This window comes from Oncorhynchus mykiss, chromosome 24, assembly GCF_057628025.1.
Source record: "Oncorhynchus mykiss isolate SJ-2025 chromosome 24, ASM5762802v1, whole genome shotgun sequence".
Taxonomy (NCBI): Eukaryota; Metazoa; Chordata; class Actinopteri; order Salmoniformes; family Salmonidae; genus Oncorhynchus; species Oncorhynchus mykiss.
This window is the reverse complement of record NC_143045.1, coordinates 5111841-5138392: the sequence shown is the minus strand read 5'-3', so window position 1 is coordinate 5138392 and position 26552 is coordinate 5111841. Positions and strand designations below refer to the sequence as shown.

Here is a 26552-nt window from a genome sequence, read left to right as displayed (position 1 = left end):
GTAAGCCTTTCACTGTAACCTCTCCCACAACACCAGCCCCCCTTGCCCCAGATCACAAACAGCAGGACTGTAAATCCAGACTAAGAGCTAAACTGATATCAGATCCAGACCCCGTGATTCTGTTCTTCAGATGGCCAATTTGGCTGGAACGTTAGGAACTAAGACACTTGGGAATGAAAGTTTAGCTAAAAACGTGATGTTGTATTTTATCTTACTGTGAGGAGTGTGTCCCTCTATCGGTGGTGCATCCTGGAAGATGACTGGCATGAGGGCCTGGCGAATGGCGCCCTCCCACGCCTTGGCAACCTCCCGTCCCACGCCGCTATTGGGAACCACGTTGCTGGGTGAGGGGGGTGTGGGGGGGAAGGCCTGGGCGGCGGTGGGGGGCAGGGCGGGGACGTGGACGTTGGGGTCCTCCCCCACAAAGTAGCGCATGGCTCCCATGACGAGCTCGAAGCAGTGGGGACTGGTGCCCGGAGGAACCAGGGTGAAGTCCCCTGAGGGGCGCACCTCCAGAATCTCAGACAGAGGAATCTCCTACAGGATATGGGTGGGTATGTTCACAAGTGAACATGTGAACACAAACGCGATCAAGACATTTCTGTTTTGATTCTAGAATTTTTCTTTCACTTTGAAAATCCTTCCTAAATAATAACAATAACAATAATAATGTCATAAACATGCATCTACATCTGTATCGCTTGCTCTTTGGGGTTTTAAGTTGGGTATCTACAGTATATAAGCACTTTGTGACCACTACTGGTGTAAAAAGGGCTCTATAAAATAAAGTTGATTGATTGAGACCCTGGAGAATACAATACCTTATAGTACTTGTTGGTGGTGTTGTTCTGGAACAAGATGATGCACTTGCAGTCCAGACGCCAGTAGTGCCGCTTTCTCTGCGGGGGGGGGGGGGAGGGAGTAGGAGGAGTAGGAGGGGACAGGAGGTAAGAGGGTTCAAAGGGGTCAACCAAGGTTCACAGAGGGGTCAAAAGGTGAAGCTGTGGTCCAGGAAGGAGTGGTCAAGGAGAGGGATGGGCAAGTTGAGAGGTGGAGGAGAGGAAAAAGCAAAAGGGAGTGGGCAGGAAGAGAGACCACAGCAGTGTCAGAAAAGCCAGGACAGGTTAGCTTTGAGAAGGCGGAAAGTGTCCCAGGTCTGAGTTCAGGTAAACAGAAACACTTTCTAAGAGGAAGGAGAGAGAGAAGAAGAGAAGAAAAAAAAAAAGAGGCTGTGGATGTGAATTCAACACACGTCTCTCGAGTGCTTTAGTGCGGCAGGGAGCAGGTATTCACCATCTATCACACTCAGCCGGAGACACACAAACACACAGATGAAAAGGAAGAGCATTAACGGCGACGGAGGTAGAAGTTATAGAGGTAAGATAAACTCCAACGGGAAAACACTGCAAAGAAGAGATGGAGGATAGGAGAGGCAGAGGGAACGATGAGCAGAGGGGGGGTCAGCGTCATGGAGAACAAACACGGAGAAGAAAACATCTCGGAAGGTTCCAGAAAAAGAAGTAGAATGTAAGAGAGGTTACTACTTTAAAAGGATACCTAAAATCAACCATTTCTAAGGCCTTCATATACTGTGCGTTCTATTACCTTGACATCTATGACCCACGTACTAATTATTAGTTCAGTCTTTTTACAGTCCCTAATCTAAAGTGAGTGCTATTTATACTTTATAAATATGTTGTTTTTTTATAAATGGGGTGACCAGTGTAATTTCTCACAAATAAAGATGGGCATGCCATTGGTTAGCCGACTCAACGCCGCGATTTACGGTGGAGTTGAGCGGCGACTAGTGTAAATCGTGGAGTTGAGTTTAAAATCGGCTAGCCATTGGTAGACATCCCAGCAGTACCTGGTAAAAGAACAAGTGACGCTTAAGGAAATAGAAATGTGGGAATAACTAGCTGACTAACGTTTACAAACGTGGGAGCAACGATTCATAAACGGCAAACACACAACTTATAAATGCCTTAGAAAAATGTTAATTAGGCGCCCTTAAAACAGAGTGGAATACGTTTTAGAAACGAAGTAGAAAGAAAAGAAAAAGAAGACGGAATCCGGTGTGGTAGAGAAAAATGTTTTGCATTGTCGGCCAGTACATCACCAGTCAATAGTATTACCAGTGTGTCCTTGTTGCTGTAGTGCACCATCCAGCCCTCTTTGATGGATGTGCTGGAGCGACGGGTGGTCTGCCTCATGGACTGAACCACCCTCATCAACGGGATGTTAGCGCTGAGGAACAAGCGGGACAGGGTTAGGTGGTCGGTGGGTGTGATGCGCGTGTGTGTGTGTGTGTGTGTGTGTGTGTGTGTGTTATTGTGCGTGAGCGTACGCGCGTACCTCTGGTCCCCGCCGACCCCATCCTGGCTACACTCGGGGGAGAAAGAGCCAGGGATGCTGCAGGCCTCGTCTGAATCGTCCGTCAGAGAAGACTTGTCTGAGTCGGCATACTCACTGCTGTAGTCCATAGGCACCTCGTGGTCCACACTGGGACTCAACATGTCTGCAGGAGAGAGGAGGACAGAGCCAGCCACACATGACTACAAAGAGATGTAGAAAAATAGACAGAGAAAATAGCATAACACCCCCTTCCATTACAAAGCCCATTATACCAGTATGTGAGTAGGGCAGTACTTACAACTTCTGTTGTCTGAGAAAAAAAAGGTGTGAAGTACTATATAATATTAGGACTCTACATATATGTACTAATATTGCATATAATATTGGCAGGTATGGATGTGGGTACGCAGATCCACAAGCCACTGCGGCCCCTCATGACGAATTTTGTTTTTTTGTGGCCCACATCAAAGTTACTCATCTCTGCTGTAGACAATGTAAAAACTTTTTTTTTTTTGTGCGCCGCCCTATGGGACTCCCAATCACAGCCGGAAGTGATACAGCCTGGATTTGAACCAGGGACTGTAGTGACGCCTCTTGCACTGAGATGCAGTGCCTTAGACCACTGCGCCACTAAAGTGTGGCTGAACAAATCACGGCCACACTTCTAACAACATGACACAACATGATACAACAAAAGATACGTTTGGTCTTCTTTACCTCCTATGGTCTCCCCCAGACAGTCGTTGGGAACCTTGTACGCACAGCGCTTGTGGCAGTTGAACTTGCAGTCTACGACACAACACGGACAATCAACGCTATTGTTAGACAATTTATCTTCCTCAAATATGCACTCCAAATACACTAACCTTTGACACCATACTAACCTTTGCATTGCAGCCCTTGTCGGAAGAGGCCCCGGAGCAGCCTCTTGCAGTACTGGCACACGGTGGGGCGCGTGTAGGAGTGCACGGCGAACGTGTGCGGCACCTTCACTTTGCTCATCAGTATCTTGTCCAGGTGCACCGGCCGGCCCGTGTAGAACCGCCGCGCCTCGCTGGGGGTGCGCGGCTGGGGACGGGAGGAGACGGAGAAACTCAAATGATAACGCTCTACCCGTGGTATTTCCACGCATGTAAATCAGTGTTGGCTATCCAAAACTAATCACACAGAGCCAAGGTTAGAGCTCAATCCCATTTCAACTCAGTCGATTCAGGGGTAAAGTAAAACTGACCCCACTCCAATTCTTCCGAAAAGCAACAAGTCAATTTACTTCCTGAATTGATTGAATTGAAATGGAAGTGACCTCAACGCTGCACAGAGCAGTGTCCTAACAATGACAGACACTAAGTGGAGTTGAGTGGATGAAGTACCATCGGAGTGTTGGCGCGGGCCATGGGTCTAGTGGTGGAGGGGCTGGTGGACAGGCCCAGGGACGCTGACGCGGTGCAGGTGGAGTTCGGGAGCGTCTGGGTGGTGTGAGAGCGGATCAGGCTGGTATCCTCCATACAGGAGCTGACTGAGCTGGAGCCCACGCTGCTCAGGGACTCGCTGGTGGACAGACGCAGCGACTGGCTACTGTTCAGAGACGTGGTGGACAGGCGCCGCTTGCGAGCGCCGCTGCAGTTGTTGGGGATGCTGAAGGCACAGCGCTTGTGGTAGTTCAATCCACAGCCTGCAGGGGGTGGTGGTGGTGGTGGGGGGGGGGGGGGGCGAGGAGAGAATTTTGGTATTTTATTAGGATCATATAAAATGTTGGTATTTTATTAGGATCAATACATACACAAACTATCTAGAACAAATAGGGGAGAGGCGTTGCTTCATCTGTTTTTAAAACCAGGTTTGCTGTTTATTTGAGCAATATGAGATGGAACAAAGTTCCATGCAATAATGGCTCTATATAATACTGTACGCTTTGTTGAATTTGTTCTGGATTTGAGGACTGTGAAAAGATCCCCGGTGGCATGTCTGGTGGGGTAAGTGTGTGTGTCAGAGCTGTGTGTTTGGGATTTTCAACACATGTTTCTTATAAAAAGAAGAAGTGATGCATTCAGTCTCTCCTCAACTCTTAGTTGAGAGACTAGCCAATAGAGACTAGCATGCATAGTATTTATATCAGCCATCTGTTTACAATGAAGTGCAAGACATGCAGCTCTGTTCTGGGCCAGCTGCAGCTCAACTAGGCCTTTCCTTGGAGCACTCGACCACATGACTGGACAATAATCAAGATAAGACAAAACTAGAGCCTGCAGAACTTGCTTTTTAGAGTATGGTGTCAAAAAATCAGAGCAACTCTTTTATTACGACAGATCTCTCCCCATCTTTGCAACCATTGAATCTATATGTTTTGACCATGACAGTTTACAATCTAAGGTAACGCCAAGTAAGTTAGTCTCCTCAAATGGTTCAACAGCCACACCAATCATTACCCGTTTCAGCTGAGGTCTAGAACTTAGGGAATTATTTGTACCAAATGCAATGCTCTTAGTTTTAGAAATGTTCAGGACAAGTTTATTACTGGCCACCTATTCCAAAACAGACTGCAACTCTTTGTTAAGGGTTTTAGTGACTTCATTAGCTGTGGTTGTTGATGCGTATATGGTTCACTCATGCGCATACACGGAAACACATGCTTTGTTTAATACCAGTGTCAGGTCATTGGTAAAAAAAATAGAAAAGAGGGCCTAGAGAGCTGCCCTGCAGTACACCACACTTCATGTTTGATATTAGAGAAGCTTCCATTAAAGAAAACCCTTTGAGTTCTATTAGATAGACAGCTCTGAATCCACGATATGGAAGAGGTTGAAAAGCCATAACATACGTATTTTGAACAACAGGTTATGGTCAATAATATCAAGGCTGCACTGAAATCTAACAGTATAGCGCCCATAATCTTCTTATTATCAATTTATTTTAAAAAATCATCAGTAATGTGTGTCAGTGCAGCACATGTTGAGTACCCTTCTCTATAAGCATGCTGAAAGTCTTGTTCATTCGTTTACAGAGAAATAGCATTGTATTTGGACAAACAATTTTTTACAACAGTTTGCTAAGAGCTGGCAGCAAGAGGAGAGAGAGAGAGAGACAGGGAGAGAGTGGCAGAAAGATAGATAGGCAGAGAGAGAAAGGAAGGAGAGGAGGTGGGAAGTTGAGGGGAAATTACTTTGCTGATGGCTACTTTGAGGAAAATGCACTTACTATCACTGAGATATGTGGTTGTCCCACCTAGCTATCATAAGACGAAAGCACTAACTGTAAGTCGCTCTGGATAAGAGCGTCTGCTAAATGACTAAAATGTCACCATGCACATCTTTAGACAAAACGTTTATCAGGCAGGCAGAACAGCGCACCCCCCCCCCCCCCCTCTTTCTCTCTCTCATACCATCACATTTGAGGCCCTGCCTGACCAGTCCAAACAGCATCTCTCCACAGTGGTCGCAGAAGGCCGGGGCACGGTACGAGTGGACGTTCAGGGCATGAGGCCGAATCTGGAAGTCCTCGAAGGTGGCCGCAGCTGCAGACAGACAACACAACAGAGGAACAACAGTAGTCAGTCTGGGTTTCAACCTGTCAATCACTTTAGCAATGATACGTTTGTGAATATGCTCTATGCTCCAGCATTTTGGAGTTGAGGCCAAATGTTTCATACGAGGCAATAGTACAGAAGGTCATTTTTTACTTGAGTGTATTTTCATACACGTTTGTTTTTCTGGTTAGAAATGAGAGTGCGGTTGTATCTAGTCTTTCAATTTGCATAAGTCATCAGCATTTGGACAAACTCACTTATAGTGTAGTCAAACATTTCAAAAGTAAAAAGCTTTGTATTTTGGTCCAATAATCCCTGCACACAATGACTACACGAAGCCTGTGACTCTATAAACTTATAGGACGGATTTGCTGTTTGTTTTGGTTGTGCCTCGGATCGTGCTTGGCCCAAAATCCAAAAATCTGGAACACGGAGCGGAATTTTAAAAAATGGCAGCTTCACCGTCCAAATGCATATGGTGTTGAGTGCACGGCGTTATGCACGTTTCCTCTGTCTCTACTTCGTGTTCATTAAAATAAGGGACGCGAGGGAAAGGAACAGAGGCGGTTAAGGAGGAATAAGACGACGAGAAGATCAGAGAGAATGAAAAAAAAAAGAGGGGAACGGGAAGACGAGTACGGGCGGAGGATGAGAGGACGGGCGGAGGATGAAAGGATGGGTAAGGGGGAGAAGAGGGACGGGCGGATGAAAAGAGAGCAGAAGTGGATGAGAGATTGCTACCCACCAGAGAGCACCACCTCCACCAGGTCTCCCTCCTGGATGTCCTGGGGAGCCTTGACCAGCTGCAGGATGTTGTTGGTGCCTGTGTCATGCTTAAATAGCAGGATCTTGTCATAGATGCCATAGAAGCCACACTCTGGGAACTACAACAGAGAGAGAGACAGAGAGACAGAGCGAGACAGAGACACACAGAGCGACAGAGAGAGAGAGAAAGGGTGACAGAGAGAGAGAGAGAGACAGCAAGAGAAAGAGAGAGAGACAGCGAGAGAAAGAGAGAGAGACAGCAAGAGAAAGAGAGAGCGAGACAGCGAGAGAAAGAGAGAGGCAGCGAGAGAAAGAGAGAGAGAAAGAAGGTTAATACCTCATTCATACATTTTTTATAATTTCATCATCTCTAAAATCAATGTAATCTCGGACAGTGCTGTACCGTCATAATGCATGCGAGAGGGAGAAGAGACATGTAACGTGTAGCCTACAGAAATGTTATATGGTGTCCCACCAAAATTGGTGAGATTTGAAAAAAATTCTGACAACACAGAGGCAAGTTTTTTTTGTTGCATAGTGACAGGCTGCAGGTGTGCCCCCAGTGGACAACTCTGCTCACTTAGTGAAGCGTTAGAGAAGGATAGCACAAGGAAAAGTGGGGGAACGTGCACACAAGCACACACACACATACACATTGATAGGCCTATGCACGCAGGCACGCACACGCACACCTGGCAACTAGGTGGTGAGTTCGGGGAAAGGGGGGGTAATAAACCGTTTCCTGTTGTGTGTGTGGCTCTCTCTCACACACACACACACTCACTCTTCTGAGAAAACCATGGGGGTCACATGGCAAACATACACACACACCTATAGTGGGCTCCAAAATGATTGACACCCTTGATAAAGATAAGCAATAATGACTATATTAAATAAATAATTCAAATACTGTATTGTATGCTCTACAAAATGGGAAAGTATATTATTTTATACTATTTCAATTGCTTAGAGAAATATATTTTGTTTAACAAGTAATACTTTTTTTTCTCTCAAAAAAGGTAGGGGTAAAAATGACTGACACCCCTAAAGATTCTTATAAATAAAGTAGTCAAAAGTTTAGTATTAGGTCTCATGTTCCTAGCACACAATGTGACTCTACGAACTTCCTGGATGCATTTGCAGTTTGTTTTGGTTGTGTTTTCAGATTATTTTGTGCCCAATATAAATGAATCGTGTCATCTATGAGTCCCTTTCATTGTAAATGAGAATAGAATATGTTTCTGAACACTTCTACGGTCACGTGGATGCTACCATAAATTGCGGATAATCCTGAGTGAAACGTGAATAATAATGAGTGAGAACGTTTCAGAGGGTCAAAGATCATACCGGTAAGACATGCGAACCTCCCCTGTTATTGGGAATGGTGAGAGGTTAGCATGTCTTGGGGCCATGTCAATCATTTCAGACTCCACTGTATATAATCCCAGATTGTATTTCAGATATCAAGCAGTTCAATGTATTGATAAGAGAGTTTGAAAAAGATACATTATAAATGGTGCAAAACGAAAGTATCAGAGTAGGCAGGTGTCAAATCAAATTCACAGCTGACTGAGCATCACTGTCACAATGACACTTCCCTGAGCAACGGAACTGAGAAGCAACAATCAAATCACATTTTACTTGTCACATGCTTTGTAAACAACAGGTGTAGACAAAATTTGTCCTTTTTTCCCCCAACAACGCAGAGTTTAGAATATATAGAAATAGTGACACGAGGAAAAAGTACACAGTGAATAATGAATAACAATAACAGGCTATATACAGAGAGTACGAGAACCGAGTCGATGCGCAGGGGTACGAGGTAATTGAAGTAACTATGTACATATACTGTAGGTAGTGGTAAAGTGACTAGGCAACAGGATAGACAATAGACAGCTCATACCCAATCAGGCATAACAACAGCTCAGCCAAGCCTGCTGATGGGAACAACAACACACACATCTTGCCAATCCCACCCTAAAAAGGAACACAATGTGCCCATTGGTCCTCCTGGATTAACACACCAAATCTGAGTTACGGACATGGCCAGTGACCAGTGATAGGCAAGGGTGCTCTGTTACATACAGACAGACATCATCGAGAAAGACACAGGGGTAACACTATACCCCTGTCACACACACACACACACACACACACACACACGAAAGCGTCAGTCAAAGTCACCTAAGCGAGCCTAGGTGGTTGATTGGACAGCCTCGGGCTCCTGAATAGTTAATATAGCCTGGTTCAGGTCAGCAGCACTATACATGTTCCAGGGCACGGGTCAACAGAGCTGGGACATGATCTCAACGCCCAGCACCACAAGAATACCCAGGATCCTGTATAAAACAGTCGGCATATACAGGATATGAAATAGAATGGCTTGACGGTGGCATCCAATGCAGAATGCTGGTAATGTTAGCAAGGGAATTGGCATCTGGGTCATTTATAAGAGCCAGGTGGTGACCTCTCCCATTCGGGGCGTGGCACAGGGATTTATGGGGTTAGGGGATAGGGTTACTCTTTTACTAGAAGAGAGGAGAGTAGGCCAATATGCTGGAACTTACATATACTGTAACATGAAATAGCTAACATCAGAACACCCGGGGCTGGTCAAGAGGAAGCAGGCCCTATGGCATAGCCTCGCTCTCGCTCCTACCAACTCACCTGGAGGGCCTGTCACTCCGAGGTTGACTTTCAGACTGACGAGGGGAATATGAAATAAAACCGTCAACTTCTGGACGCACTGGGAACTTGAATGACGCAACTCAAGTTCCACGTGGTAAAACGAGCATGAAACACAAAATAACAATTCCGGTCGATTTACAATAGACTGTATTGACCTCAATAACAGTTGAACCTTTCATTTGGGAGGTATTTCATGTGTTACGTGTCACGTCTCGAAATCAGACACAAACAAATGCATGTGGCAGATAATCACGCACGCCTCTCCGTTATTTTTGTATGATATTGCGTAAACTCCAAAACATATCGCAGTGTGTGTTGGGATAGCTCTTTGCTCTGGAGCTTGCAGCCTTGGTCGAAGTGGTTATCAGAGGGTCTAATTAGCCCCTACACCCTCGATAAGTTTCACTCCCTAGTTTTGGGACACTTGTGGCGGAGGTGCACGTAAACAGGCAAATGGAGGGCCGAGAGGCGAGGGAAAGAGACTGGTTTGGGATTCAACATCTGTCTCTCTCCCACCCCCTCTACAGCCCATCTGGCCAGACCCTACACACTAACAGGAAGAGGAAGGGGGAGAAGGTAGGGAACTTGTTTGTCTGCCCTCTATTAAAGACCAACATTTGAGAAAAATGTGCACACTCTTGGCATTCTCTCAACCAGCTTCACCTGGAATGCTTTTCCAACGGTCTTCAAGGAGTTCCCACATATGCTGAGCACTTGGCTGCTTTTCCTTCACTCTGTGGTCCAACTCATCCCAAACCATCTCAATTGTGTTGAGGTCGGGCGATAGCGAAGGCCAGGTCATCTGATGCAGCACTCCATCACTCTCCTTCTTGGTCAAATAGCCCTGACATAGTTTTGATGTCTTCACTATTATTCTACAATGTAGAAAATAGTAAAAATAACAAAAAAATCCTTGAATGACTAGGTGTGTCCAAACTTTTGACTGGTACTGTAGGTAGCAAAAGTGTTGAGAAATAGATTATTGATGTGCCACTTCCATGGCACATGATTTATGATCTGATTCGCAAAAGAGCTTTTCAATTGAAATGATTATACAAAATTCTTGCCACAAACAGAATGTTATGTATATAGGGCATACAACCATCTCATCTCTGCAGATTTTTCTATGTAGAGACAGAATCATTAGATCAATTATTTTGGTATTTCCCCTATATACAGTAGCTTGTTCTGGAGACAGATATCATGTTTCAGACATTCCTGAACCTATCTTAAATTAACACTACAAATAGCACCGTTGGGAGATTTGGAAAGCCATAATAAATCGATCAATATTTTCAGTAAAAACATTATCATATATTAAAATAATACTTTTAGTAAAATATATGTATCTTTAACTTACCATCTTTAGATTGTATGAGATTAGACCGGTTCAGAATTTATGTGAAAGATCACAGCACAGTTGAAAAATATATGGCACATGGAATTCATAAGAGGGCGGTTTACGGAGATAGGTGGGATGGACAGAGTAGCTGAGGGGTGGGTTTACGGAGATAAGTGGGATGGACTGAAAGTAGCTGAGGGGTGGGTTTACGGAGATAGGTGGGATGGACAGAGTAGCTGAGGGGTGGGTTTACGGAGATAGGTGGGATGAACTGAGAGTAGCTGAGGGGTGGGTTTACGGAGATAGGTGGGATGGACAGAGTAGCTGAGGGGTGGGTTTACGGAGATAGGTGGGATGGACTGAGAGTAGCTGAGGGGTGGGTTAACGGAGATAGGTGGGATGGACAGAGTAGCTGAGGGGTGGGTTTACGGAGATAGGTGGGATGGACAGAGTAGCTGAGGGGTGGGTTTACGGAGATAGGTGGGATGGACAGAGTAGCTGAGGGGTGGGTTTACGGAGATAGGTGGGATGGACTGAGAGTAGCTGAGGGGTGGGTTTACGGAGATAGGTGGGATGGACAGAGTAGCTGAGGGGTGGGTTTACGGAGATAGGTGGGATGGACAGAGTAGCTGAGGGGTGGGTTTACAGAGATAAGTGGGATGGACTGAGAGTAGCTGAGGGGTGGGTTTACGGAGATAGGTGGGATGGACAGAGTAGCTGAGGGGTGGGTTTACGGAGATAAGTGGGATGGACTGAGAGTAGCTGAGGGGTGGGTTTACGGAGATAGGTGGGATGGACAGAGTAGCTGAGGGGTGGGTTTACGGAGATAGGTGGGATGGACTGAGAGTAGCTGAGGGGTGGGTTTACGGAGATAAGTGGGATGGACTGAGAGTAGCTGAGGGGTGGGTTTACGGAGATAGGTGGGATGGACTGAGAGTAGCTGAGGGGTGGGTTTACGGAGATAAGTGGAATAGACAGAGTAGCTGAGGGGTGGGTTTACCGAGATAAGAGGGATGGACAGAGTAGCTGAGGGGTGGGTTTACGGAGATAAGTGGGATGGACTGAGAGTAGCTGAGGGGTGGGTTTACGGAGATAAGTGGGATGGACAGAGAAGCTGAGGGGTGGGTTTACGGAGATAGGTGGGATGGACAGAGTAGCTGAGGGGTGGGTTTACAGAGATAAGTGGGATGGACTGAGAGTAGCTGAGGGGTGGGTTTACGGAGATAGGTGGGATGGACAGAGTAGCTGAGGGGTGGGTTTACGGAGATAAGTGGGATGGACTGAGAGTAGCTGAGGGGTGGGTTTACGGAGATAAGTGGGATGGACAGAGTAGCTGAGGGGTGGGTTTACGGAGATAAGTGGGATGGACTGAGAGTAGCTGAGGGGTGGGTTTACGGAGATAAGTGGGATAGACAGAGTAGCTGAGGGGTGGGTTTACCGAGATAAGTGGGATGGACAGAGTTTTTTTTTATACAAAGAATTGTGACATGTATGTAAAATGTGTGTAGAATGTACATGTAACAACAAAAAGCTGTAAAAACAAACAGGAAGAGGGAACCATGCGCTCAGCCTCAAAGCATACAGCACACACATACAACACATACGGACACACACACCCTTCAACTCTTCTTCTCCGTGGTACTAGACACCAAACACAACCTCCTATACACACTGACATTACACACGGCCTCCTGTACACACTCCCACAGTCCCTCCGTTTCCATCTCTGCTGTTAGTTAACCAAACACACCCTCTTTCTTTCACGCAGTGGGGAATCCACAACAGCACATTTTGAGGGAGGCCAAGAGCTTGGCTTGTCTCCCTGCCAAACAACACTGTTAGCCCACCCCACCCAGCCGGGTCTACTACTGAACAGGAGTCAACAACACAGACCGTGAGACACACTCCAGACCTGGCCTGTCCCAATACCCAGGAACCTTACTGCTCCCACACTAACCTTCCAACTCCGTTAGTCAACACCACACCCAGACCTGCTATAGTGCCAGACCCAGAACTCTGTCACCACAGACCTACTCCAGGTCATAAATGTCCATCTCCCCCTGAACCAAACCACAGTAGTGGGCCCTAATCACAACACACTGTCCCACTATCCCAGGACACCACACCCTGCCGTGCTGCTGCTGTTGACCCTAGCTAAAGAAAGACTCACACCAGCCAAATGACTCCACAACCACCGCCTTCCCACCCTTCCCCTCCGACCCAAAGACAGGCCCCAGCTGACCCACACTAAGCCCCGCAAGGCATGCTAGGGCAATTACTGTGGTTCTACTGGCCGAGGCAAACATAGGCCTTTAGCAGCTTCCAGTGCTCTCAACAACGCCTCCTCCTCACACTGTAGCTCTGCCGGCGTCCTCCTAGCCTTGATGTGGATGATAATGATAGTATTAGCCTAGCTGCCAGTGTCTTTCTGCTTTTGCCAATTTGGTTGGCCAAAACAAGCCGAGGCAACAACGTAGCATTGTCTGGCACGTAGGCTAGATGTGGTGGGGGTAACAGCACATCCTCTCTTTCCCAGTATCTGGTTTAGCATAGCGTATGGGCAGCATAGTATACTGAGCTTCTAAGCAGTCTGTATCTAAATGCATGGAGGCTATGTGAGTATTTATTTGCACAAGTGTTGTTTGTACAGTAATGTATTCAGACAATGGGAGTGGGTGCAATCATAGCTACTGGCAGATAGAGTTCGTTAGCTTGCCTGGAGACAGGGCTGTGTCTCCAGCAAGCATCTTTGTGTTGCCAAGGATTAGGTTTCCCGCCAGCTCCTCCTCAGGCCAATGCCTTCATTATGACTGACTGGTAAATTACAGAGGCCCTTCTCTCCCTCCCTCTCTCTCTCTCTCTTGATCCTGCCATATTCCTCCTTTGTTTTTCCTCCCCCCTTCCTACTTTTCTCCCGCCCTACTCTCTCTCGCCTCCTCTCTTTCCTGAATCCTCCGCTCTCTCTGCCTCCTGTCTCCTCTTTCTATCACCGTCATCCTCTGCTCTCCTGCTATTCCTGCTTCAGAATGAGCTACTACCCAGAGTGCTCAGAGGCTGAGTTTCCCAGCCCAAGGTAAAACACCTGACATGCATCCATCCCATCAGGACGCCAGGACTTTAGGGGCCTTTCCAACCACTCCTTCCAACCCCAGTAAATCTAGATTAAATACCTCAGGTTGTCGCTAATAAGCAATGATGCCATTGCCAATTTGCTCCGTTTATCCTGTCTAGCATGGCTGTCTAGCATGGCCATCTAGCTAACTGTTACTTTTTTAAACTCTGTTTTAGAATCTAACGGACAACTATAAAAGAAAAAGCTCAAACCAAGTTTATTCGCTCACTGGGCCAGAGAGCTGAGCAGACACAAACGTGTTCCCAACAGCACAAGTATATAGACCCCACTTTAGGCGAAGTCTCCTCCTCTTCTCTGACCATAACAACCTTTGTTGCTCGGCAGGAAATTAAGTGACGTGGGTAATAAACTGTTCCGTATCCCTTCATGTGACCTGACCTCGCCCCCCCCCCCATTCCTCACTGACCCACAGCTCTCTACTTTTATCAGTGACCGCAACCACGGCTCATATCCAACCGCGCCATATACATCCCTCCTACAGATAACCATTCACTTCTGGCGTAGAAACCAGACTGTGGCCCTACTCCTTTCCATAGGACACCTGATGTCTAACAACAACAGGTTCCGACAGAACGTAAACCTCCTGCATTCCCCGCTCTCCCGCAGTACCGTGAACAAAGGATATTTCATAGTTCAAGTTTAGAAGTCAGAACCCATCACTAACAAGCCATGATACCATTGCCAATTTGCCACGTTTCTCCTTTCTAGCATGGCCATATAGTGACTACGCTCTACCTCCTTCACTGGCTCCGACCTCTTCCTCCTCCTCCCCGTCATTCAGAAGCCAAACAAACATGGGGAGAAATGTGTCCCCCGGTGAGGTGGGTTCATTCCCTCTATTAGCAGATGAAGTTAAAGTTGCTGTTGGCTGTGTCTGAGGGGAGAGAGTTCTGTCTGGACTGGCTACTGGCTGGAGAGGCTCTGCTGCTGCGTTTAAAATGTTAAGACGATCACAGTCTCCAGGATTTCTGGGTTTGGCCTCCTCCTTCTAGCCTGGGCACTAGTCTGTTTCGGCTCTCTTGCCAACTCCATGAGGATTTGTCATGTCAAACATGTTCGGATTGACAATGGAGTAGGAAAAGGCAACAAAAAAAAATACAGATCTGGAACAAGAGAAGGGCTTACCAAGAAAAACTTCCAAAGGGACTAATTTGAGGTAGATATTAGTCTCAACAGAAAAGCAGAGATTGATTTATTTTAGCTCAGTCGATTGAACAGGATGTGGGACAAGGCTGTATTCATTCTATTCTCACTGCCTGGACTCTGTTTCGAGTCGCACAGAGAGTAGAAGGGTAGAAAGAGGACCCTATAGTAGTCCGTATAGTAGCCAGCCCTCATCAAAAAAAAATGTCCTACAGACTGCACATTATCCCTTTCGCTGGGTGTCCACCAGGTCGCCACCGTCAATAACCACAAGAATCTTTATCTTGGGCAGAGGGTAGATTGTCCAAACACCAGTAATGAAAATACACACACATATCAAAAAATATCAAAAACATCAGCAGTCAAAACAAACATAGTGACGTCAAGGGTACACACACACGCACGTGCACACACACACACACACACACAATAGGCTGGGTGTCATGGAGAAGTCTCTTTGAGAGTGAAATGGGAGCTCAGAGAACAATATATTCTATTCATACACAATATTTTCCATTCAAACACAATGATGTCACGCTCCACAGCGCTGCACTCCCATCTGTTTGTTTTACTGCTTCCTTGTTTCTTTGAACAGTGTTACCGCCTGACCTCCTGGCCGTCTGATGTGATCCAGGCTGTATTCAGTAGCCTCTGGCAGAGAGGTCTTTGTCCTGCTGCACAGTCTCAGAATGTGGCTTCTCTTGACATCATCTTTTCTCACCATTATTTTCTCTCTCTCTCTCTCTGTTGTCTCTTGAGGCTAAGGGCTTGATTCAAATCGGTGTTATCGGGCGATTGAAATGAAAAAAGGCGAGGCAAATTTCCGATTGAGCCAACACGTGCAGCTTTTACCGTAAAATGCAGTCTCCGCTACAGCGGGAACGCAGCTTTTTAAAATCGTGCTACAACACGCTACGGAACAAATCGAGTCCTAAATTGGTTTTCCTTCCGCTCCAGTCTTGGATCAACCAGACATATCGAGACCATGTGATCATACGGTAGAACACGACAGGATTAAATGTTGTTGGAAAACGACATGCTGTTGGGAAACGAGGCATGTCAGAACCATGTCACAACTATGGTCATTTCCATATTTACAAAAAAAATACTATAGTATTCACTGCAGTGTTCTTGCAGACTGTAGTATTTACTATAGTGTTTCTGTTTTATTATCTTTGACATAGAAGTGGGGGACTTTCTCCTTGAGGAAACCTACTGGAGAAATGCTAAAATAGATTCTTCTCTTTTCTATAACCTGTAGGGAACACAGTATATTGTCTATACTTGGCATGTAGGTTTCTCACTTATGGGTGGCACAAATTGGGATATGGGGGAGGGGAATGGGCAGGGGATATGCAAATTAAATACTGTAGTATTTACTTCAGTTTAAAAAAGTGTAGTGTTTTGCAAACTGTAGTCTTTTTGCGGACATTACTGTAGTATTTACTACAGTGTTTTTTTTAAACGGATACTACTGTTGTATTTACTATAGTATTTTACAATATACTACAACATTCTATAGTAAGTACTACACATGATCAAGGGAAACTACAGTGTGTGGTATAGAATTGAGTATTATACTGTAGAATACTATAGTAAGCACTACACGATCAAGGGATACCACAGTATGTAGTATAGTACTCTACAGTATACTACAGTGTACTATAGTATTCTATAGTAAGTACTGTAGTATTCTATAGTCAACTCCCAAACATTTATTAAAGTGGTATCCCTGAGAGGGATCAGAGTGGGACAGATATCTTTCAGTGTATCGCTTCATCTATTACACTTGATACTTCAACACTACACCACACTAGCAAGTAATCAGCCTGAGTCAACTATATCACAATGACAATGATACACACGACCACCGCCACCGCCAACGTCCGTTTCCGACCTTTGAGGAGCCCTCTACTTCGTTGCTAGACGCACCAGAGGGCTTCAGAGTTAGGCGACGAGTTATAAATAGCCTGTCTAGGTGTGAAGCGCAGCGCAGAGGGGGGACGGTCCGACTCAGAGTTCTATTTTTTTACATCCTCACCACGACTTCCTCCCTTGCAGCTCAACATGCTGTCGACACGGTCCATATACGACCGCCCAGCCTCGCGATGAGGTGGCGAGAAAAGACATGCTCGAAAAGCTACAGCCCCCCCACGACCTACGACCCGGGAGAACGTTGAAACGTGAGGGTTTTTGTGGTGACCTCTCCTAGGACAAACTCTCATATTAGGGCATAGCATAGCATTCTACAGTGCTTAACACCATGGCCTCGCAGCAACAGTAAGGACTGTATATATGACATCACAGAAAGAGGAACTGTTTATAACGTCAAAGTCCCTTTCTAATCAGTCTGTGGCACGCAGGTGGTTTTATTTGGCCCCCCAAGTTTTCGGAGCAAATAATAATAATTATTGTTGTTTTATAGAATTTTCTCTGTTGGACATAAGACTATAAAAACATCAGGAAATCAGCTCCAAGTGGTCTCAATTTTGGATATATGTTACAAAGTATTCCCAAGCATAATAAAGAGACATTTGATCGTACACAAATAATAACAATGGATTAGATGTATATAGCACATTCCTACCGAGGTAATCAAAGCACTTTAAATAGTAGAGGGAAACTCACCTCATTCACCATCAATGTTTAGAGCACAAATCAGTGCTGCACGGCAACCATTTTGTGCCAGAACGATCACCACACATCAGCTATCAGGTGGAGAGGTGACGAGTGATACATGCCAATTGGGAATGGGGGGGATGATTAGGTGGCAATAATGGAATGTGGCCAGGTTGGGAATTTAGCTATGACACCGGGGTGAACACGCCTACTCTTTCAATAAGCGCCATGGGATCTCGTGGCTTGGGGGTAGAAGCATCTTGGACCTAGACTTGGTGCTCAGACACCGTTTGCCATGCGGTAGCAGAGATAACAGTCTATGATTAGGGTGGATGGAGTCTGACAATTTTTAGGGCCTTCTCTGACACCGCCTGGTATAGAGGTCCTGGATGGCAGGAAGCTTGGCCCCAGTGATGTACTGGGCCATACGCACTACCCACTGTAGTGCCTTGTGGTCGGAAGCCGAGCAGTTGCCATACCAGGCAGTGGTGCAGCTGAAGAACCTTTTGAGGATCTGAGGACCCATGCCAAATCTTTTCAGTCTCCTGAAGGGGAATAGGTTTTGTCGTGCTCTCTTCACGACTGTCTTGGTGTGCTTGGACCATGTAAGTTTGTTGGTGATGTGGACGCCAAGGAACTTGAAGATCACAACCTGCTCCATCGATGAAAATGGGGCCGTGCTTCGTCCTCCATTTCCTGTAGTCCACAATCATCGACTTTGTCTTGATCATGTTGAGGGAGAGGTTGTTGTCCTTGCACCACAGTCAGGTCTCTGACCTCCTCCCTATAGGCTTGTTGTTGTCGGTGATCAGGCCTACCACGGTTGTGTCATCGGCAAACTTAATGATGGTGTTGGAGTCGTGCTTGGCGGTTCAGGAGGGGACTAAGCGCGCACCCCATGAGGGGCCCCTGTGTTGAGGATAAGCGTGGCAGATGTGTTGTTACCTACCCTTACCACCTGGGGGCGACCCAACAGGAAGTCCAGGATCCAGTTGTAGAGGGAGGTGTTTACTCCCAGGGTCCTTAGCTTAGTGATGAGATGAGATTTGAGGGAACGATGGTGTTGAACGCTAAGCTGTAGTCAATGAATAGCATTCTCACATAGGTGTTCCTTTGGTCCAGGTTTGAAAGGGCAGTGTGGAGTGCAATAGAGACTGTATCATCTGAGGATATGCTTGGGCGGTATGCAAATTGCAGTGGGCCTATGGTTTCTGGGATAATGGTGATGATGTGAGCCATGACCAGCCTTTCAAAGCACTTCATGGCTACAAATGTGAGTGGCTACAGACGTGAGTGCTATGGGTCAGTAGTCATTTAGGCAGGTTACCTGAGTGTTTTTGGGTGCCTTAGACTGCTGCGCCACTCAGGAGGCCCTAAATATATATTATTATGTTTTGATTCGCCCCCCCCCCCCCCATCTATACACTCAAGACAAAATTGTCCGGCTAGTTGATGATCCCTGGTCTATGATCTCACAGAGACAAGGGGACAGCATCTACTGTATGACCTCACACACAGAGAGCGAGAGAGAGCGAGAGCGACTGCATCAATGACCTTACAGAGAGAGGGGAACTGTGTCTGTGACAGCACTTCCCAAACTAGCTGTCGTGTGATATGAACTTTCCAAAATCCGGAGAAAAATGTAATTATGATTATATGCTGTGTATATATTTATACATATATATGTATATACAGTGGGGCAAAAAAGTATTTAGTCAGCCACCAATTGTGCAAGCTCTCCTACTTAAAAAGATGAGAGAGGCCTGTCATTTTCATCATAGGTACACTTCAACTATGACAGACAAAATGAGAAGAAAAAAAATCCTGAAAATCTCATTGTAGGATTTTTAAGACCACTGCAAACTTTTGTATCTGTTTCCGCCAGCATCTTCACAAGGTCCTTCGCCGTTGTTCTGGGATTGATTTGCACTTTTCGCACCAATGTACGTTCATCTCTAGGACGCTTCTCCTTCCTGAGCGGTAGGACGGCTGCGTGGTCCCATGGTGTTTACACTTGCGTACTATTGTTTGTACAGATGAACGTGGTACCTTCAGGCGTTTGGAAATTGCTCCCAAGGATGAACCAGACTTGTGGAGGCCTACAATTTATTTTCTGAGGTCTTGACTGATTTCTTTTGATTTTCCCATGATGTCAAGCAAAGAGGCACTGAGGTTGAAGGTAGGCCTTGAAATACATCCACAGGTACACCTCCAATTGACTCAATAGATGTCAATTAGCCTATCAGAAGCTTCTAAAGCCATAACATCATTTTCTGAAATTTTCCAAGCTGTTTAAAAGCACAATCAACTTAGTGTATGTAAACTTCTGACCCACTGGAATTGTGATACAGTGAATTATCAGTGAAATAATCTGTCTGTAAATAATTGTTGGAAAAATTAATGTTGTCATGCAAAGTAGATATCCTAACCTACTTGCCAAAACTGTAGTTTGTTAACAAGAAATTTGTGGAGTGGTTGAAAAAAAAAAGCTTTAATGACTCCAACCTAAGTGTATGTAAACTTCCGACTTCAACTGTATGTATGTATGTACGTACGTACGTGCATGGTTCATTGGACAGAGACCCTATGGGGAAATGAAAGGTGTTTTTGTAGGTGTTTTTGGGGGATATAAAATAAGGTCTGATACAGTGCCTTGCGAAAGTATTCGGCCCCCTTGAACTTTGCGACCTTTTGCCACATTTCAGGCTTCAAACATAAAGATATAAAACTGTATTTTTTTGTGAAGAATCAACAACAAGTGGGACACAATCATGAAGTGGAACGACATTTATTGGATATTTCAAACTTTTTTAACAAATCAAAAACTGAAAAATTGGGCGTGCAAAATTATTCAGCCCCTTTACTTTCAGTGCAGCAAACTCTCTCCAGAAGTTCAGTGAGGATCTCTGAATGATCCAATGTTGACCTAAATGACTAATGATGATAAATACAATCCACCTGTGTGTAATCAAGTCTCCGTATAAATGCACCTGCACTGTGATAGTCTCAGAGGTCCGTTAAAAGCGCAGAGAGCATCATGAAGAACAAGGAACACACCAGGCAGGTCCGAGATACTGTTGTGAAGAAGTTTAAAGCCGGATTTGGATACAAAAAGATTTCCCAAGCTTTAAACATCCCAAGGAGCACTGTGCAAGCGATAATATTGAAATGGAAGGAGTATCAGACCACTGCAAATCTACCAAGACCTGGCCGTCCCTCTAAACTTTCAGCTCATACAAGGAGAAGACTGATCAGAGATGCAGTCAAGAGGCCCATGATCACTCTGGATGAACTGCAGAGATCTACAGCTGAGGTGGGAGACTCTGTCCATAGGACAACAATCAGTCGTATATTGCACAAATCTGGCCTTTATGGAAGAGTGGCAAGAAGAAAGCCATTTCTTAAAGATATCCATAAAAAGTGTCGTTTAAAGTTTGCCACAAGCCACCTGGGAGACACACCAAACATGTGGAAGAAGGTGCTCTGGTCAGATGAAACCAAAATTGAACTTTTTGGCAACAATGCAAAACGTTATGTTTGGCGTAAAAGCAACACACCATCCCCACTGTCAAACATGGTGGTGGCAGCATCATGGTTTGGGCCTGCTTTTCTTCAGCAGGGACAGGGAAGATGGTTAAAATTGATGGGAAGATGGATGGAGCCAAATACAGGACCATTCTGGAAGAATGATGGAGTCTGCAAAAGACCTGAGACTGGGACGGAGATTTGTCTTCCAACAAGACAATGATCCAAAACATAAAGCAAAATCTACAATGGAATGGTTCAAAAATAAACATATCCAGGTTTTAGAATGGCCAAGTCAAAGTCCAGACCTGAATCCAATCGAGAATCTGTGGAAAGAACTGAAAACTGCTGTTCACAAATGCTCTCCATCCAACCTCACTGAGCTCGAGCTGTTTTGCAAGGAGGAATGGGAAAAAATGTCAGTCTCTCGATGTGCAAAACTGATAGAGACATACCCCAAGCGACTTACAGCTGTAATCGCAGCAAAAGGTGGCGCTACAAAGTATTAACTTAAGGGGGCTGAATAATTTTGCACACCCAGGTTTTCAGTTTTTGTTTTGTTAAAAAAGTTTGAAATATCCAATAAATGTCGTTCCACTTCATGATTGTGTCCCACTTGTTGTTGATTCTTCACAAAAAAATAGTCTTATATCTTTATGTTTGAAGCCTGAAATGTGGCAAAAGGTCGCAAAGTTCAAGGGGGCCGAATACTTTCGCAAGGCACTGTACTTACATACATACCATACATAACATACACCTGGTAGGTGCAAAGTCGACAGTGAAGAGGCAACTCCGGAATGCTGGCCTTCTAGGCAGCGATGCAATGAAAAAGCCATCTCAGACTGGCCAATAAAAATAAAATATTAAGATGGGCAAAAGAACAGACACTGGAGGGAGGAAGGCCAGCATCCCGGAGTCGCCTCTTCACTGTTGACGTTGACACTGGTGTTTTGTGGGTACTATTTAATGAAGCTGCCAGTTGAGGACTTGTGAGGCAGCTGTTTCTCAAACTAGACACTAATGTACCCTTCCTCTTGCTCAGTTGTGCACCGGGGCCTCCCACTCCTCTTCCTATTCTGGTTAGAGCCAGTTTGCTCTGTTCTGTGAAGGGAGTAGCACACAGCGTTGTTCAAGGTCTTCAGTTTCATGGCAATTTCTCGCATGGAATAGCCTTCATTTCTCAGAACAAGAACAGACTGACAAGTTTTAGAAGAAAGTTATTTGTTTCTGACCATTTTGAGCCTGTAATCAAACCCACAAATGCCGATGCTCCAGATACTCAACTAGTCTAAAGGCCATTTTTATTGCTTCTTTAATGAGAATAACAGTTTTCAGCTGTGCTAACATAATTGCAAAAGTTTTTTTTTCTAATGATCAATTAGCCTTTTAAAATTATAAATTTGGATTTCCAGCTACAATAGTAATTTACAGTATTAACAATGTCTACACTGTATTTCCGATCAATTTGATCTTATTTTAATGAACAAAAAACGTGTTTTTCTTTCAAAAACAAGGACATTTCTAAGTGATCTCAAACTTTTGAGTGTACATAGTACCAGTTAAAAGTTTGGACACACCTACTCATTCCAGGGTTTTTCTTTATTTTTACTATTTTCTACATTGTAGAATAATAGTGGAGACATCAAAACTATGAAATAACACATATGGAATCATGTTGTAAAGGAAAAAAAAGTTTTCAACAAATAAAAAAATATTTTATATATTTGTAAATCATTGTAATGTGGTTAACCTTAAAAATCTAAACGATTGAAATCTAAAAGATAAAATTCAACCAGAGAGAGTCTCCTTCAGAGCATTAAAACTCATGGTACCCTTCGCCAGCTCATATCTGTGTGAAGTTGGATTCAGCAGTGCTCGTCTGCACTAGTGCAGCATTCAAAACAACTGGGAACTCGGAAATCTTAGACTTTTGACGTCAGTGAACATCCAACTCGGAATTCCATCTCGGGAACTCTTACCTATTTTTAGAGCTCCGACATTCTGACCTAAAGATCACTGGCGTCATGATTTGACCTCGTATTTTTCCGAGTTCCCAGTTGTCTTGAAAGCACCGTAAAACCAAATATTGATCCAGGATGGATGTGACAGCAGAGATTAGGTGTGCACTGTTGACCACGCCCCCTGACTTTGAGAAGTGCCAAAGTGACATGCGTCAAGCACTCTCATTAGTGGTGTTGAGATAAAGCGACATTATGTCACACAAATTTGCAATTGACTGTCATAGCCCCACATTAAAAGCATGTGATGGTGAGTTGAGAAGACAATCAGAAATACTGTTAGAATGTTTTTCAATTGACTACCATAGCCCCAAATGAAATAAAAAGTTAACATTGAGTGTTAATTACATATTTTGTTTCACAAGATTGGGGTCCCGAGAATTTTCAGATATCAAAATGGCGTCGTGGATGAAATAAGTTTGAGAACACCTGGTCTATGACCTGACACACAGAGAGAGAGAGAGAGAGAGTGAGAGGGACGACTGTGTCTATGATCTCGCAGAGAGTGGAGGACAGAGTTCTTTGAGCTCACAGAGAGAGCAGAAGTGTTTGAGCGCGGTGGGGAAGTGGAGACAGCAGCAAATCACACAGGAGGAAGTGTCTCATCACCGGAGATAAGAACTCAGCCACAGATGCACACTCAAAGATTATCATGTAAAAAACCCTGACGGAAATTCAGATGGGCCACCAGAACAATGTGGGATTGTTCCCTGTGGACGACCCATCCACTCTGTACCGTGTACACCTCCAGCCATTCCGAACAGCCAATAGATCGCCAAAGCGATGACATTTTCACACATAATCTACGAGCAGGGACACAGGAATACCCCTTTCATCCTCCTCCTAAATATTGTGCAACTAAGACCCAAAAAGTCGCTTTTTAATCAATAACGTAACTCCATGCCTTACGTTGTGAACAGGCTCCATAGTACAATAACCAGACACGGCTTTACGAAACAGAGTCAGAAACAGAAGGGTTCTCGCAACAGGTTCGTCCTCCTGTTCTTCTAAAAGGGAAGAAGAACATCCTCAAACAACAGCCATTGTTTAGACAGCCATGTCTCGTTTTTCAGCTGAAAACACTGTACAGAAAACAGCAGCAATGCCAAACCCCATCACTGGGCGTGTGAGTATCTACAGGCAGAGGGTGGTAAGTGGAAAGTCCTGCTGTGGGGAGTGGGGACCATCCCTGTTCAGGGACCTGTTTCAAACAGGGCCTAACAGAGCACCTGAAAGTGAACCGCGCTGCCCGCCGGAACAGGGACAGGTGTTTAATGAGGCGTTGCCGCGGCGACCGGGTTGTAAAAGACGCCGGCGCGCAGCCCTCGTTGGCACCTGACAACGGCGTGGCTCATCGCTGGAATTTCTGCTCTCATTTTGTGTTGCTGTTGGCAGCGTGGCAGAACAAACACGTTAGCTGGGCACGGGCTATTTTTTTAACCCTGTGAGGTCACTGTGACGGAGGGATGAAACCGACGGCAGGAATGTCATCTAATCTTGTCCTCCCTTTGCCCCGAATCAGCACCTGCAGGGTAAGAGTGACAGCACAGGCTGGGGACGTCAGAGTATAAAGAGAGGGGGAGAGAACGAGAGGGAGAGAATGAAATACACATGAAAGAGAGAGGAGGGTGGTGGCAGGAAAATCACCTATTGTTAATGCCCTAAATCAGATGTAAAAGTGTGAGGGTGACAGCTTGTTGCCAACACTGCAGAACTGCTTACGTCCAAGTTGATACAAACACACACACACACAGAGAGAGAGAAAGTCAACCCCACTAACTAAAAAGTCTAGACTTAAAAGGCCCAATACTGGAAGTCAGGAAGTCAGAGTTCTCTCTGGAAGAGAGTGTCCAAGAAAGGGCAGTAAGAGTCTTCCTGTTTGTGTCACAGCCCTGAGAGCATTATTCCCCTGCATCCTCACGATCAGCCTTGCCACACACACAGACACACAGAGGAAGAGACAAGCTCAGGCCTCCTAAATGCTTGACTGGCTGCAAACACACACAGCTGGCCCAAGTTTAGAGGGGGAAACCCTGGAGTTGAACAACAGAGACTACAGGTGTAGGATACCAAATGATTCACTACTAGCCTATTATAAAAGTTAGAGCAATATTAAAACTAAGTATGTGATTTTAACATTTGCCCTATACATGGCTATGGGCATAGTGCTGTGTAATGCAAGGGAGGCCCCTCAGAGAAGGAAGGGGAGGACCATCCTACTTAGTGAAGTAAAAAAAAAAAGAAAAAAAAAAAAGAGTAAAACATTTTTAAAAAGTAATATATTTTTTTTACATAAAACTATACTGAATATATTCAGGTCACTAAAACACTGTTCCACAACAAAGACCTGCAGTAGTAGTCTCAACAGCACCCTCTAGGGTAGCACCACGGTGTTGCCAGAGGAAAGCTATTTTCCGTCCTCCTCTGGGTACATTGACTCTTCATTGACAATTCAAAACCTATGGAGACTCATGGTTCTCAAACCCTTCCGAAGACGCACACATTAACTATGACGATTTCCGGAGGAAATCTTCCAACCTATCAGAGCTCTTGCAGCCGATCAAAGGATCAGAAAGTGAATATAGTACTGAAAACATAAGCTACAGCTAGCTGCAGTACACGAAGTGTGGCGAGTAGTTGACTCAAAAAAAAAGAACGTTTTGAACAAATACATTTCTTAAAAAAAAAAAAAAATGAAGGACAAGAAGAAGGAACGAGAGAAAGAGAGACAGCTATATTTCGTGGTATTAAAAAAAATATTCTTAGTTTCCCCCATTCACTTAGTTAGCTAGATACTCAACAACCTGACTCACACAGAAAGGAATGCTCTTTATGGATGTTCAGGTTCAGTGAACCCAAATCTTTTTCCCCTGGCTCGTGGTTGGCCGGTGGAAGGAGGTATGAGGCAGTGAGTGATCTGTCTGAACTTCGTCACGGAGAGTAGGGCATGGAAAGACGCACAGGTTTACATTCCTGACGTGGCTGGAGCATACCAGAACACACTCTGTAAACCAGCAGGACAGGAGAGGGAGAGGAGTGGAAACACTGATGACACACACAAGCAAGCACATGAATATAAGAGGCCCACATTCACACATTGTATATGAATTGCATACACAAACATGCTTGACATACACACCAATAAAAATACACACAGCATACTGTACAGTGTATAAACATATATAAACAAACATGCAAAGTGTAAACAAGAATACACACAGCCATATACACTATATACAGTTGAAGTTGGAAGTTTACATACACTTAGGTTGGAGTCATAAAAACTCGTTTTTCAACCACTCCACAAATTTCTTGTTAAACTACAGTTTTGGCAAGTCGGTTAGGACATCTACTTTGTGCATGACAGAAGTAATTTTTCAAACAATTGTTTACAGACAGATTATTTCAGATTATAGCACAATTCCAGTGGGTCAGAAGTTT

At 44.9% G+C, this 26552-nt stretch overlaps 1 protein-coding gene across 1 annotated transcript in view; it reads right to left on the bottom strand.

Annotated features, from left to right (window-relative positions):
* Positions 1-26552, bottom strand: part of LOC110503492 (serine/threonine-protein kinase D2) — a 58278-nt gene that overhangs the window by 12710 nt on the left and 19016 nt on the right. Inside the window, exons 2-10 of the mRNA XM_021581826.3 lie at positions 6624-6762; positions 5735-5866; positions 3726-4027; positions 3240-3423; positions 3073-3144; positions 2356-2518; positions 2136-2247; positions 822-899; positions 216-537 (exon numbers count right to left, since the gene is read on the bottom strand). Of these exons, the coding sequence (XP_021437501.3) occupies positions 216-537; positions 822-899; positions 2136-2247; positions 2356-2518; positions 3073-3144; positions 3240-3423; positions 3726-4027; positions 5735-5866; positions 6624-6762 (1504 nt within the window). The remainder of the gene's footprint in view (positions 1-215; positions 538-821; positions 900-2135; positions 2248-2355; positions 2519-3072; positions 3145-3239; positions 3424-3725; positions 4028-5734; positions 5867-6623; positions 6763-26552) is intronic.